The 15,326-nt window shown below is 44.8% G+C and overlaps 1 protein-coding gene across 2 annotated transcripts; it reads left to right on the forward strand.

The window, feature by feature from the left end:
- Positions 1-6,560: 6,560 nt before the first annotated feature.
- On the forward strand, positions 6,561-13,810 carry SGK1 (serum/glucocorticoid regulated kinase 1). Of its 2 annotated transcripts, none has more exons than XM_065733600.1 (12): positions 6,561-6,832; positions 8,521-8,596; positions 9,217-9,292; positions 9,725-9,829; positions 10,235-10,318; positions 10,431-10,562; positions 10,846-10,958; positions 11,133-11,256; positions 11,558-11,653; positions 11,768-11,923; positions 12,035-12,124; positions 12,588-13,810. In XM_065733600.1, exons 1-12 carry the CDS (start codon positions 6,799-6,801, stop codon positions 12,753-12,755), a joined length of 1,254 nt encoding a protein of 417 aa, XP_065589672.1. In that variant the 5' UTR covers positions 6,561-6,798; the 3' UTR covers positions 12,756-13,810. The 2 variants fall into 2 exon arrangements, with proteins under 2 accessions (XP_065589672.1, XP_065589665.1); XM_065733593.1 differs by lacking the exon at positions 6,561-6,832 and adding an exon at positions 8,268-8,409.
- Positions 13,811-15,326: the final 1,516 nt, after the last annotated feature.

A 15,326-nucleotide genomic window follows, 5' to 3' on the forward strand; every position in this document is an offset into this window, starting at 1 on the left:
CAGTGCTATACTTTGGAAGTAAATGAATCTTCCAGTGGTAGCTACGTTGGGCATAGCCTTTCTGTATTTAAACTGTGTATTCGTCGTTAGTTGTGAACTTGTGAATACAAGTGGTAGAATACTGAAGGCTAAAAGTCTTGCTTTCAATCCCCTTTCTCAGTGGACAGTAATTTGCTTAGCATTTTTATTTTTTCAGTTTCCTCACCTGTAGCCTTATCTGTACTTCTAATGTCTACAAAATAGGAACTGCTGGATAATATTTCCTATATTGCAGTAGACTGAGACACGTCTGGAACTTCCTTGAGTTCCAGAGGTTAATTTTCTAATGCCCTGTTAAAAATACAAGGACACATTTGTTTCTCCTTTTTCCTTCCCTTCCCTTTTGTTTATTATACCGGTCTTGTATGGAAGATCAATATGTGAAATTATTCAGCTAGGCAGAACAGGGAAAGGCTGTGTTCACCTCACTGCAGGTATACAGCTCAGTGTCATGCTGAGAATTATGTACCAATCACACTACATTTGGCAGTAATTCTCTCTTCCAGACATGTTCTTCCTTGTTCCTATATGCAAATATTTTCCAAAAAAAGTGCTATGAGTGTCTGATAGGAATTGTTACAGAAGTATCAGTAAACATTTGGAGCAGCACGCTTCCAATCTGCATCCTTTTTTAATGAAGCTAAAGTGACAGCACAGCCGACATGCTGAAGATCAGTGGATTTATGCTCCCTGCTTGTGTCACGCACTGGCTAAGCAGGCTGGGATGCAGGCTTGCCTCCAGCTCCAGCTGTGCCAGCTGAAGCGGCTGTACCCAGGTGTTTATCATCTGGCTGACTCAGGTGTTTTTCATCTGGCTGATTCAGGCACCTGAGTGGGAGCTTGCACTTGGAGACCTGCCAGCTGATCCACCCAGCACCTGGGTGCCGACGAGCAGCTGCAGGTTTGCTGGCGTGAGGAAGACTCTGGTGAGGGCTGAAAGGGTCATGTACTCACAGCTTGGGGTCGATTGCATGATTATGCATGGGTTAGTGTCTATGCTTGTCAAAACCTCCTGATTATTATCCTGGAACTGGAAGAAAATTTTGAGATAGTCAAGCTTGCATTAAGGGGAATTGGCAAGAAACTTGGACATAAAGTTGCTGATAGACATAGGAGCAAACACAAGCCAGCATTACGTAGACAGCAAATCCTTTTGGTCCTGAAGGGTAGTAAACTCACAACCAAAACATTCAAGCTCAGCTGCCTGAAGTTAAGCTCTGCTTGGTGGAGTCATGTAAAGTACTTAACAAAAACAAAAGCAGCTTCTATCAAAGAATGAAACCAATATCAAAGCTTCCCTACTTACTTCAGGGCTTAAGGTGTTAAAAAGATTTGGACTAATTGGAATACTACAAAATGATTCACAGTGTAGTGAATGATTGAGCAGGTTTAAAAACAGCATCTGGAAGTTAAAAAAAAATTAAAGAAAGCTGCAGATGTTTGTGGCCTGTTTCTTTCTGTGAAATGGCTGTGGGACTTATGTCTTTGTCTTATGATAATATTCTTTGCGGTGATCCTGTGCTGCAGAAAAAGTGCTTCCCCAACATTTCTGACGCAGTGAACAGTGACAGGTGATGTTACCATTTGCCAGTTGAGTGTATATATTCTTATGAAGGATTCTCTTCCCCACAAATTGGGGTTCAAGTCATTTCCTGAATAACAAGAAAAGTTTTTAAGTGTTTCTAAGTCCTACCTATTTATTTGTTGTCAGTTTTCTTGCTGGGATGGGAACCAGAGCTACAGTAATTCTAGACAGATATCTAAGCAGGATCCACAAAGGTGCCCACAGTACCTGCTCTGGCTGAAGGTGATCTTGCTATCCTAAATTGTCTATTTACAATATGTGTAAATGAGCAAATGAGGTGGGCAGGTGTGGAATAGATATTGCTGCATAGTAATCACAGAATTATTTAGGTTGGAAGAGACCTCTGGAAGTCATCAGGCCCAATCTTAATTTGTTTATTAGAGTGGGGTAAAGTTAAATTTGCACTTAATTTTTGGTTCTGCCACAGACTTCCCTGCAATGAGGCATTTGTCTTCCCTGTGGTTTAATCCCTGCTTATATAAAATAGTACGAATGCTTTCAGATTTCACTGAGATGTTATCAGGAACAGCACAAGGCAAGATATGTCAATTAACTTCAGGAGAGCTGGTATGTCTTGCCTACCCGGCACAATACAGAAATACACACAGGGATACTAACTTGAAACCAAGGTGTATAATTGATCCTCGAGGAGCACTGCAGAGTGTTATACTCTTGTTACAAGGCTTCTTCCAGGTCCATAGCTAGACTGAACATGTCAGGAATTTATCATGTATGGTATTTAAACTTGCCCTAAGCTTTCATCTTTTTATATAAATACACATAAAATAGGGAAAAAAATGGCCAGAGTTTCAGCTCTCTCCTGGTATGCTGAAAAAAACGATTCCCTAAAGTAATTGCATATCTTTTACTTCTGAAGCTTCAGAAATAACAAAAATATTGCTATGATTAAAAAGTACTTCTACCTACCTGTTGGTTTCAGGCTCAGATTCCTTCAACTAAACATTAGACATTGCCTGAGTCAGGCCATAGACTCACCAAGTCACCTCTGGGGAGTTTATTTCTCTCTTTTGACCAAGGAGGGTACCTTTGGTGACCTATATGCCTGCTTAAAATGCCAAAATTTAAGAAAGATAAATGTGCAGTAAATGATTATATAAGCATATATTTTGACTCTACTTTGGACCACTTGTCTAGGGCAATACTAACACTTCTTCTCTAATACTAGTTTAAACTAACTGCCCTACTCTCAGAAATACTGTAATTACTCCACTAAAAGCAACGAAACCAGGTAACCAGGTAGTAACTATGTCCTGAAACTATAGATCAGTGGAGATAAATCCCCACAGATAAAGGCCTGTTTAACATACATGTTGAACACCCTCCTGCCCAGGAAGCCTCTTACACTTTCTGAAATAAAATCTCACAGAAATAGCAATGAATATGAAAGTGGTTGACATGATGGCAACAGATACAGCAGTATCGACAAGAAAAAAAGCATTAATACCTGACAGTGTAGACCTGCCTTTAGCATGCCTCTGTTTGCATGTTCAGCTCACCTCCGAGAATCCACGTTGCTGCTTCAAGTTATCAGCCAAGTGAGCCTCTCTTGCAAAAATTCCTCTCTTTGACTAATTTGCTCACTATTTATGGTTCCTAAACTCCGAGGCTCCTGGAGGGCTTACAGGCCTGAAGAGATCTTTCTTTTAAGATAATGAATGACAATGGTGATGATGGGGGGTTGTATACACATAAAAGGGATTGAGATATCAGGGTAGAAAACACCTCATAGAACACGAGATGAAGAGATAGGGGAAAGGCAGATGATCTGATCTCTAGGTTAGACTGGATATAATTCGTATTTTAGCACAGATGTTTAAGTGAGGGATATAGGAAAACTTGTTCAATTTGCCTTCTCAAAAGAAAATGCATAAATCCATCTTTACTATCATCAGTAGATGAAATTTTCAAGGGAAAATCTCTCAGAGTAAGCAGACAGTGCATGCTTATACTCTTTGTTCTGGAGCATGCACCAGCTGCTCACACCAGCCTGTCTTGTGACCAAAGGAGAGCAGCAGCACTAAGAATCTTAATCTTCCTCAAAAGCCTTTTTGTATCACCTTTCCATCTTATGTTTTCATCTCAACTACCATACTGGCATTGTTCATTTCTGTTAAGACCATCACAGCAAGTTATTTTAAGTTCATAATGACAACAATGACAACCTGTTTTTAGGAGGACTCTGAACCAGAGAAGCTGCACAATAACACAAGGATTTACACTAATCTGGGCTGAGGGGGCACACTCTGAGGAACAAAGTGGCAACATTGGCTCATAAAGTTGCAGGGACATCTACGTTAGATTGAAATCAGTGTGCTGAAGTTAAAATAGAAGCTAGGGGCATCATTTATCAGCTATTTTAGTCAGAGGTCAGTGCATCTAGAGGATGCTGTAATTTTCCACTGCTTTCTACAAAGATGGGAATTACTTTTTTCTCAGTACAGCTCTGCTCTACTCCGTGATCCTGTGAGCATAATCCCTTGGCACTAAAGCCTCTTATTGACAATGCAGTAAACCTGCTCTACAAGCATCAGAAGAGTGAAATAAAAGATGTTCCCAATTTGGGTTTGGCAAAACATGACATCGAAATCAACTAGATATTTCCAGATCAATAGGGCCTTCAGTCAATAACTCTCTTTGCAAAATAACGCCAGCAGACCTGTTGACGGCACTCAGAACCTGTATTTGGGTTATTATTAAAGCTGTTATTCAATTCTTATCTATTTGTTGCCACTCAGAGACACCATTTGTGGGGACAGTTTGAAGGTCTTGTCTGAATGTTTTGGCTGTTATGCATGAATCTTAATCACAAGGTCAGAGGCTCATTTGTTGGGGATTTACAGGAGGAAAGTGAAAGCTCTTGAGGATTTGGTTCAGAACTCAGATACTGTCAGGAGCACAACCTCCTTTTGCATCTGGGGCAGTGTCATTCCAGCAGTCCAAGGCCTGAATTCCATCTTTGTTTAATTAACCTGAACTCGACTGTCGCTGAAAATATTTGCAGAATTTTGGGAAGCTTCCGCTCAGAGTCAGCCAAGAAATTCTAGGAACAGCTCAACCTGCCACATCCTAAAGTCAAGATCCAGTAAGATAAGATGCAGGAATTCATTCCCTTAGCACTGAACTCTGTGCCAAACTGAAATTCAGAAGCTATCTGAGAATCTAATTCCTGAAGGATGGAGGCATGAAGGACAGGCATAAATCATTCCACAGCACACAATGAGCACTGGGACATAATCAGAGGAAGAGAGCTCACGGATTCCAACTACTGAATGGGCTATGGGAGCATCTGACCTTCATGAAGGACAAGAGGGAAAAGTTTCTGTGCATCCATGAACACAGCTGGGCAGGATGAGCATCCATTCACTGCAGATGAGATTCTCCCAGTGAGACTTCTCCAGGGAAACACATTTCCACAGGCAGCATCTGCTGAAGGTGCTTCCAACACAGGACCATGCCTTATGTCTAATGAAGTGCGGCTGAGGGAATTGGAATTGTTCAGTCTGGAGTACAGGCTCAGGGGAGGTCTTACTGCTCCCTGTAACAGCACGAAAGGAGGCTGTGGCAAGGTAGGGCTGTTTCTCCCAGATAACAGATAGGATGAGAGGTAATGGCCAGGGGAAGTTCAGGTTGGATACTAGGAAATACTTCTTCCCTGAAGGAATGGTGAGGCACTGGCACAGTCTGCCCAGGGAGGTGGTAGTCACCCTTCCAGAAGTGTTCAAGAAACGTGTGGATGTGGCTTGTAAGGACGTAGTTAGAGGGCATGGTGGTGATGGGCTGATGGTTGGACTAGATAATCTTAGAGGCCTCTTCCAATCTTAACGATTCTATGATTCTAAGAACAGGCAACTGCTCAGTGATGTGCCTCTGAAGCACCCCTGGCTCCCAGGAGTTTGTGGTTCAAGAACACTCTGGGTCAGACACGCTGCCTTGGCAGTCTAGAGTGCTCAAGTCGTTTTTTTCCATTACTTTGTGCAGCCACTCTTGAACCTATCCTCACTTCTGGAGTTCCATAACTTCTCACCTTCCATTTCCTTTTTTCATTTTGAACATTCTCCTTGAACTTTTATTTTAGAACTTCAGGAAGATTTGCCAAAATTTCAGTCCCAGAGAGAAAAGGAGCGTGAAACATCATTGTATTTGTTGGATTCTTCCCTTGTGTGTACTTATCAGTGCACTTCTGACCCACCGCCTGCATAAGTCATTGGTGGTGCAAACCGTTGCAGTTTATTGAGGCTCCTGATGCTTTTCCAGGCAGAGTAACGGGATATCTCTTGGCTACCATTTGCTCCCCCGCGCTCTATCTTCCATTTCAACTGTATTTTTCTGCCACCGCTGTAGAGAAAAACTTCAGAACGCAGCCTCGGGGCACTGGGGCTTCTGAGAACCCAGTTCACGGTTTCAGAGAAATAACACTAACGCGCTCCATGCGAAGGAATCGCTTTAAACGCACCCGCGAGGCGACGCACGGGCCGCTTCCCGCCGGCGGGGAGGGGGCGAGGGGCGGGTACCCAGACTCATCCCTCGGAGCCGCGCAGGTGGGCGCCGGCACGGGCGGGCGGACAGCGGCTTCCCGCAGCGGGGCGCGACCGGGGTGCACGGCGCCGGGCCGGGCGGGCGGGGGGCGCCGCCGGGGCGCTGCCGGCGGAAGGCGCTGGGTGCCAGCTGGGAGCGGAGCCCGGCCCGCCTCGGCGCTATCCGGCCGCGGCCCCCCCGCAGGAGGAGCGCCCGCCCCACCGCTGCCTGCGCTGGCTCCCTGCCTTTTTTTATTATTATTATTCGGTGGGGGTCGGGGGAGTAGCGCCCGCTTCCGTAGGTCTGGGAGGGCAGGGCCACCCCCCCCGGCGCTGCCTGGGTGTGTGGGTGTGTGTGTGTGCGCGTCGCGGACTCCAGCTGATGGCAGTAATTTTGACGGCGATGTTGCAATGGGGCAGAGTGTGCGGGGCGGCCCGTGAACTTTATAACGCTGCCGCATGTAAATCGCCCTCGGCGCTGCGCTCATAAGCGGGGCAGCACGAACGGTGCTGGCCCCCCCCTCCCCGCTCGTCGCCTCCCTCCTCCTGCCCCGGGGCCGGCCAGGCAGGGCGCGCAGTCGGGATTACGGCAGCCCGCACGCAGCTGCAGCGCAGTGCACAGCCCGCATCCCCGCGGCGATGAGGGGCAAAGAGGAGAAATCTTCGTTGAAAGGTGGGCTGGGCTCCGCTCCGCGGGGGCTTTTCGTAAAGCGTTGTCGCTGGGGAAATAAAACCCAGCGCTGTGTGCGGGGCTGGAGCGTGGGAAGGGGCCAGCAACAAGCACAAGGAGGCCGCGGGGGAGGGGGGAGTAAGGGGAGGGGGCACAGGTTGTGCGGTGAAGCGGGTGTAGTGCCTGGGGGCTGCGGAACGGCGGCCGCCCGAACGGCAGTGGTGTAGAGCGTTGGTCTCATCGCAGCCTCGAGAGGGCAGAGGAAGGGGAGTGCTCCCGCCGTGGTCCACCCGGCGATTTTTTTTTGTTTGTAGTTTTGTTTGTTGCCCGTTACCGAAAGTGGCGGTTTTAGCAACAGAGAGGGAGGAAAGCAACAAGCGGGAGAAGACAGAGCCCCGCCGGCTGCACGCAGCCTTCCGCACTGCTCCGTCGCCCCTTCCTGCTCTGGCGCCGGCTTTCCTCCATCCCCCGGAGCGCGACTGCCGCCCCCCCCACCTCCCCCCGGCTCTGCTAGCCCTTTCCTCTGTCGCTGTAAAGCTCTTTGAGAGAGCCGCGACCACCCCGCGGGGTCCTCCCCATTGCGGGCCGTGTCTGTCACTGCTCGGAGTGAGCCCGGTGCTGTGCCGGGGTGCTCCCCGCTCCCGGCCCCAAGGAAGCAGCCAAAGGATGCCGCCCAGCGGCCGTCTGGGGTTTTGGGACGGGGGGTTGGGGGGAGGGAAAGAAGAGAGCCCAGGCAGAGGGTGGGGGATGTGGGGGTACGGTACAGCTCAATCACTCTAAGATGCGAAGTGCGGGCGTGCGTAGCGTCCGCCGTGCGGAGAGTATCCACGGGGCCGCGGGTGCGCGGCGTTCGGTGCAAGGGGAAACAAACTGTGGACGGACGGTCCCCCACTTCTCTTATTTTTTTGGCTTGTGCGGTGCGATGTCCTCCGTAATTTCCCCGGCTTTTCCAGCAGTAGAGCTCGGCCCTCTCCTCCTCTCAAGTTCAGGGAACGGATTATTTCTTCCCCTACGTTTCCCTTTCTGGCATGAAAAAAAATGAAGTGTTTTTTATTCTTTTCCTTTTTCCCTTTAGTAATGTCCCAACCGAGCAACCGGGCTTAGGGCCATTTGTTTGTTTTATTGAAAACCCGGGGCAGGAAATCTCCTTCTGACTCACTGCGGCTCCTTCAAGGAAACGCCAAAACGCCGCGTTTATCGCAGCTCCCCGGAGCCGGCGACTTTCCCAAGTGCCTCTTTAGGGCTCCTGCACCCAGCCAGGGAGGGCAATAAGGACGGGGCGGTTACGCTCGATTTCTCCCCCCCGCCCCAAGCGACGTTATCGGAGGCCGGCAGTCTCCGAGGACGTCGCGGAGGAGGGGGGGGGAGGGGCGCGATCTGAGTTGCCCCGCCCCGATCCCGCCCCGCTCCGCCGGCACTTAAGCGCTGTCGGGTGCCGCTCCTGGGCAGTGCGGTGTTGGCAGCGGAGCGATCCGTGGTAGTGCAGCCCCATCCCAGCGCAATGACAGTGAAGGCGGCCGAAGCTTCGGGTCCCGCTTTGACTTACTCGAAGATGAGGGGAATGGTGGCCATCCTCATCGGTGAGCGGGAGGAAGGATGCTCGCGGATCGCGATTTTTTTTTCGGCAGAGCAAGCGGATCGCTAAATGCTTTTTTTTTTTTTTAACAGTCTTTTTTGTTGTTGTTTTATAGCTTTCATGAAACAGAGAAGAATGGGGCTTAATGATTTCATTCAGAAGATAGCCACCAACTCCTATGCATGCAAGCAGTAAGTATCAGCATTTTCAGATGGGTTTCAGTGATGAGGGAGGGTCAGACTGGGTATCAGGAAGAGGCTCTTCATTAGAGGGTGGTCGAGCACTGGAAGCTTGTCAAATTCAGAAAGCTTTTGGACAGTGCTCTCAGACATATGATCTGATTTTCGGGTGGTCCTGTGTGGAGCCAGGAGTTGTATTCTGTGATCCTGATGGGTCCCTTCCAACTCAGGATTTTCTATGATCCTAACAAATACCACTATTGGTTAAAAAAAAAAAAGTTTACTGTAATGCCTCTGACGTGACAATTACGGAAGAGTTAATTGCCTTTCTTTAGGTATTACTCATCTTGTGGCAAATCTTGGCGAGCAGGGTTTGGGTGAAATCAGTTGGATGGGATTTCTAGGGCCCCATCTGTGTTTTAATCTGCATGTACAGTATAAATGCATTTCTTTGTATGTCAGAATTCTCATTCTGTAGATGAGTTTTCCTCCTTAAGCCAAATAGATCGTTGCTTTCAGTAATAGCTCGAGCCCGAACTCATCTTTCCCCAGCGCAATCCTTGCTTGCCCTCTAGTGGAAAGATACGCCTGATGTTTATGGTAATGATTAACGCATGCTCTTTTCGTTGCAGCCCTGAAGTGCAGTCTATCTTGAAAATCTCCCAGCCCCAAGAGCCTGAACTTATGAACGCTAATCCTTCTCCTCCGGTAAGCAGATTTCATGCTCTGTGAAGCATTTTTAGAACACTAAATGAGCTGATAATAGAAGTGTAGCAAAATTAGCATTGTGAGTGTTACTTCTGTTTATGGCATACTGATGTAGTTGGGGAAATAGTAATCAAATTAGACTGGAACTTGTTCTCAATGTGGAGAAGATTTTTAAAATAACCTGTATTAGTTGCAGCTTTGTTATGGAATATGACTAAGACTTTGGAAAGAATTCTTAGATCAGCTACTGCTGTTGTACTTTTACTGAGTAGTACGAGAGAGTGTAAGCCATCTGGTAGAAGTTTAGATTAAAATTCTAGCGATAAGCAGAGTGTTTATCTTCACTTTCAAAGTTACTTTATCTATATTAAAAAAAAAAAGTTTTTCTCGCTGTTTTAATAAATCTGTTTTCTGTGTGTTTTGTTTTTCTAGCCCAGTCCATCACAGCAGATAAATCTTGGTCCATCATCCAATCCACATGCCAAGCCATCAGACTTTCATTTCTTGAAAGTTATTGGAAAAGGAAGCTTTGGAAAAGTAAGCTTAACTTCTTTTTACTGTAGTTGAAGTACTCCTTAGCTCATATATGTGATGCCTGAGGGCTGTGTTTGTGCTTTCTTTGGTGAATGGCAGCGCTGCTGATGCTGCCCAGTGCCTGGCTCTGCTGGGCTGCAGGGAAGGGAAGCAGGGTGCTGCATTTCTGTGAGTCACAGTAGAGCAAGGGAGGGAGTGGGGGTGGGAGGGTATGTGTTTCCCTTTTGGAAGGGAAGGACACTAAGAGTAAAAACTAGACATTTAGGCACTGCCAGCACAGAATTTGCATGTTTAGCCAGTGGAGTGGAGCAGTGCTCAATCCTTAGCAGAAGGGATTGTTTCCTGTTGTGTTTACTCTTCATTCTGTAGTTCAGTGTTGCTCACTTCTGGGAATTTGTCTTCTTTCAGGTTCTTCTTGCACGGCATAAGGCAGAAGAGCAGTTTTATGCTGTTAAAGTCCTACAGAAAAAAGCAATCCTGAAGAAGAAGGAGGTAAGCAACTAACAACTTCTTAGTTGCTGCTGTTGTGGTGTTTGTCCAATCAATTTTTACTGCTATTGCTTAGAAAATAGTGTTGCTAAACATTGATTTCCTGTGTGTTCAGGAAAAGCACATCATGTCAGAGCGCAATGTCCTGTTGAAAAATGTGAAACACCCCTTCCTGGTCGGACTTCACTTCTCCTTTCAAACTGCAGACAAACTGTATTTTGTCCTGGACTACATCAATGGTGGAGAGGTAAGCAGTAAGAAAATCGAATAGTATTTCCTATCATGTGCACTGTGGTAGGGTAGGCTTTTTCACCCTTCCTTTTAAATAGAAAGAGTTCCAAAGGGAAAAACCATGGGGAAAAATTCCTAGAATTAATGTTTCCGGCCTGCCAAGGTTTGGACTACCAAAGGATCGTTAGGCCATTTCCTGCCATTGTTCTCCCTAGCTATATATGTTGAGTCTAATTAAACTCATTGTTAACAGGCTCTGGCGCCACTTACAGAACTTTGTTCTTTCTTGTCTCCTGCAGTTGTTCTACCATCTCCAGAGGGAGCGTTGCTTCCTGGAACCAAGAGCTCGATTTTATGCTGCTGAAATTGCCAGTGCGCTGGGCTACCTGCACTCCCTGAACATTGTTTATCGGTAAGCAGTGCTGTTGGACTAAAAGAAACCACATCTATTCCTTAATAAGCATTAAAAAGTTCACCTCAATATTAGCTCAGAATTGATTTTAATCATTTTTTATGACTTGAAGAGTAAAAACTCTTCTGATCCAGCTTTTCTAATGAACGTTTCTACTTCTGTCTTTTCCTACAGTGACTTGAAGCCAGAGAATATTCTGCTTGATTCACAGGGGCACATTGTCTTGACTGACTTTGGACTCTGCAAGGAAAACATAGAGCACAATGGCACAACCTCCACCTTCTGTGGCACACCTGAGGTAAGTCTAGTCCTCAGCATGCAGTCACAGCATATTCCTATGCGCTTTTGTGTTGGATGAGAGTGTGGGAGTCAGTATGAGTCTTGTGATATCAGACTGCGGTGAGGACCTGTGGCACACAAAGAGCTTATTGATGAAGAGAGAATGGCTTTAAAGCCTGCTGCTGTTTTCAGAAGTACTCACATCTTCTTGGTAGTTTAGATACTGTTAAGATTCAGTAAGATGTTTTCATTCAGGAATGAGGGAAATGTCAGGACTATAAAGATCCCTTTGGCTAATGTCTCTCTTCCATCTCTTCCAGTATCTCGCTCCTGAAGTTCTTCACAAGCAGCCCTATGACAGGACTGTGGACTGGTGGTGCCTTGGAGCAGTCTTGTATGAGATGCTTTATGGCTTGGTAAGCAATGAATCCTCGTTGACAGATAAAATGAGCTCACTCCTGCACTCTGAGAAGCCTCATACTCACGTGTCAGCCCCAGTAACCATGATCTCTCTACTGTTGTTCCTACAGCCGCCTTTCTACAGCAGGAACACGGCAGAAATGTATGATAACATCTTGAACAAACCTTTGCAGTTGAAGCCAAATATTACCAACTCTGCTAGACATCTCCTGGAAGGCCTTCTGCAGAAGGACAGGACAAAGAGGCTTGGTGCCAAGGAGGACTTTGTAAGTGCCAACTGGGCAGTTCTTAGTGTGCATAGTACAGGAAGATGACTAGGTCATATTACTTGCATTAGCTGGGGCCTGAATTAATCTATTTTTTTCTCTCCCTAACAGACGGAGATTAAGAATCACATCTTCTTCTCCCCAATTAACTGGGATGATCTCATTAATAAGAAGATTACCCCCCCTTTTAACCCAAATGTGGTACGTATCATTTCTAATTATAGAATGTAAGGAATTGTCTTCCCACATCTCTCTGTGGGGTGCCCAGGACATAGAGAAAACTGGTCACTTGTAGATGTGTTTGGGCAACACTTCTTTCTTCGTAGCTGTCCAGGCAAGATTAAAAATAAGCAGTAGCTGACTTTTTGCTGATGGATTGTCTAAATTTAGATTTCTTTTTTTTGGCTCCTGACAAATACTTCATTTGTGTGGCTATTTTAAAATAATCCCCACCATCCCCATATTACCAAAGGGGAAGGTAAGGTGCAGAAAGTTTGTAGCTTCCCATGCATAGATTACAATTGTTTTGTTAGTAACTAAGAGCAGGTATCTGGTTATGGAGGTTGTTCTCTTTTACTGTTAGAGCACTTCTTCCTCTTTTTCTGGGGAAAAAAATGTGGTCTAAATACTGTATTTTTTTTTTTTCTTCTCTCTCCTTCCCCAGAGTGGCCCCAGTGACCTGCGACACTTTGATCCTGAGTTTACAGATGAGCCAGTCCCCAACTCTATTGGCCAGTCTCCAGACAGCATCCTCATCACCGCCAGCGTCAAAGAAGCTGCTGAGGCTTTTTTGGGCTTCTCATATGCCCCACCTGTGGACTCTTTCTTGTGAACATTTTTTTCTTACTTTTTTTTTTAATAATAATAACTATTATTTTTATTTTTGTTTGGCCTTCTGGTGGAATTGCCAGTTGAGCAGTCATCTTGAAACAGAACTTGCACATTTCCACCATGGCAGCTTTGCAGCCTTACTTTCAACTACACTGTTTGCTGGAAGCTTTTTTGAAGAGCACATCACTCTCTGGATGAGCTTTGCAGGCTTTTCATCTCTGTTTTTATTTTTTCTTCCCCCAAAGTGGTGCTGTCTCCTTGGGAAAGAAAAACAAAAGTGACTGCTGCGATGGACTGCTATGGCAGATTGTAGAGTAAGAACATGCAGTTTTGAAATCGTGCTCTGAAAAGCCTTGCCTGAAGATCTTTCTAAACGTGATAAGGATTTTATGAAATGTGCCTTTTTCTGATGAGATCTTGTTAGCTCCAAAGCTTTCCTTGTTGCAGAGTGTGTTTCTCAGTTCATTTATGTGGGTTTACTATGTGAACAAATGGTATGCGTGTGGTCTGCGTACTACAGATGGACTTAGTGTAAAGCATCAATGTGACACTTGCAGGATACCACAATGTGGGGCATTGTTTGTTTCTTCCATATTTGGAAGATAAATTAAGTGTAATTTTGAATTTTTTTTTGTAAATCTATACAGTCAACTGAAATTATTGAAATGGGCTCTCAATTACTTGTATCCAAATGCTTGAAGAAAGCATTGCTGCTATGAGAAGATTTCTATTTTTAGAAAGGGTTTTTATGGACCAAAATGCCCCAGCTGCAGTCAGTCAAAGCTGTTGGTTTCTTTTTTTTTTTTCTTTGTTTAAAAATGTCATCTGTAAAATGGGCATTATTTATGGTTTTGGGGGTTTTTCATTCCTGGTTGTATGTATTGTAAAAAAAAATAAGATCTGTACATTCAGTTGTAACTCTAGATGTATATTTAAACTCAAAGACTTAACTTGTAATGTATACCATCCTTGTAATGTAATATAATTAACATGGTTATATGTATCATATTTTTTTGTGACCAAACCCATTGGTTTGCAGTAAAATCTTGAAAAATACTTCCATGAATTGTTTCCTGATGTAGACAAAGCATAACTGCACTACACTGCAAGAACCAAGTCAAGTCACTAAGTCAATTTTATAGCAAGGACTAGACTTATTTTACTGCTGTCCTGCAGTCCTATGCTAAAGCAGATTTTTCTAAGGCCAGTGGAAATTCCCCATCTGGCCCTCTATCATGGAGCGTTGAATATTGCTGCAGAATGTGGTAGGGTACAAAGCACCTTCAGCTTATCAGTGGTGCAAAAAAACTATCAGGAGGACAGATTTCATCACTTGACTGTATGCTTACTTGAATGGGCTTTATCTTAATTTAAAACAGCTGTTAAGTATGAACTTTTATTACTGACTACTGCTGGGTGGCTTGCAAGAGGGACTTGCTATGAACTTTCAGCCAAGAATTAAGATGGATCACTCCAAAAGCTCATTCAATTTTATTTTTATTTTTTTCTGTGTGGGTTGAGTGCCTGCAGCTTGTTGACAGCTTCTGTTATCCTCAGGTTACTGCAGTTGGTGGTCTTTGCAGTTTGGAGAATCAAAATGAGCAGTTGCTCAGAAAAACCTGGATAGAACCTGCTGTAGCTCAGGTCATTGCAATAAACTTTCACAGGGATGGAAATTCTGTTAGCATGTTTCTGAAATACAAGCATGCAGTAACTTTCCATCTTTCGTTATCTGTTGGATATAGAAGGGGAAAAAAGGGCATGTCTTAAGCTATAAGCCATGTCTTTGGGAAACCACACTCACAGTTGAAAATGCTAATGTATAGCAGCCAAGAAACCCCTCCCCTTACAGAGCGTGTTAGGATAGGAAAGAGATGCAACCACCTCCCCCTTAAATTTCAGCAACTCTTGAATTCATGACATCATTAACTCTTTGAATAATGTCCTGACAGGCCTTGCAAAGTCTTCCACAGGTATAATGTGCCTGAGTCATCTTTTTTTGTTGGCTCCTAGGCCTCTTAAAATATGTGTGCTATTTATGAAGTGCTAATTTTCTCCTATAGAAAATGAAACTGGACTTGCTAAGCCATGAAGTTATATGATATGTTCTATCTTTGCCTTCCATTTTCCTCTCACTAGCAAGGTGCTGTATGTAGATAAGTAAGCAGAGAAGTGCAGCCCTCACGTAACAAAACAGAACATGCTTTCTACCATATTCAAGAAAAAAAGAAATAACTGGAGGCATTAATAATGAAGAAAGGAACTTCAGTGACTCAGAGGTGTACCCAGAGTGCATTTAATCTCTGCCAAGCACATAGTATAATTTTAATAGGTTACATTTTAAAGACAGTATGATGGTAATTTTAATGATTCTACCATGTATAAGGTCATTACGCTGCTACTGCTTTGTGCAACAGTCTGCAGCTGTTAGCAATGAATATTCAACGCAGTGCCTCCATTTTTTAAGTGTAGAAAGTGTGAGTAATTTGTCTGCGTTTTCAGTGTGCCTGAACTTAACATATTAAAAGCATGCCTGATGGGAGATAGTCTGTAAGCATCAGCTGTGTTTTAA

Source organism: Cyrtonyx montezumae, unplaced genomic scaffold (assembly GCF_038088225.1).
Source record: "Cyrtonyx montezumae isolate F1298 unplaced genomic scaffold, pur_monq_1.0 scaffold_0, whole genome shotgun sequence".
NCBI classification, from domain to species: domain Eukaryota; kingdom Metazoa; phylum Chordata; class Aves; order Galliformes; family Odontophoridae; genus Cyrtonyx; species Cyrtonyx montezumae.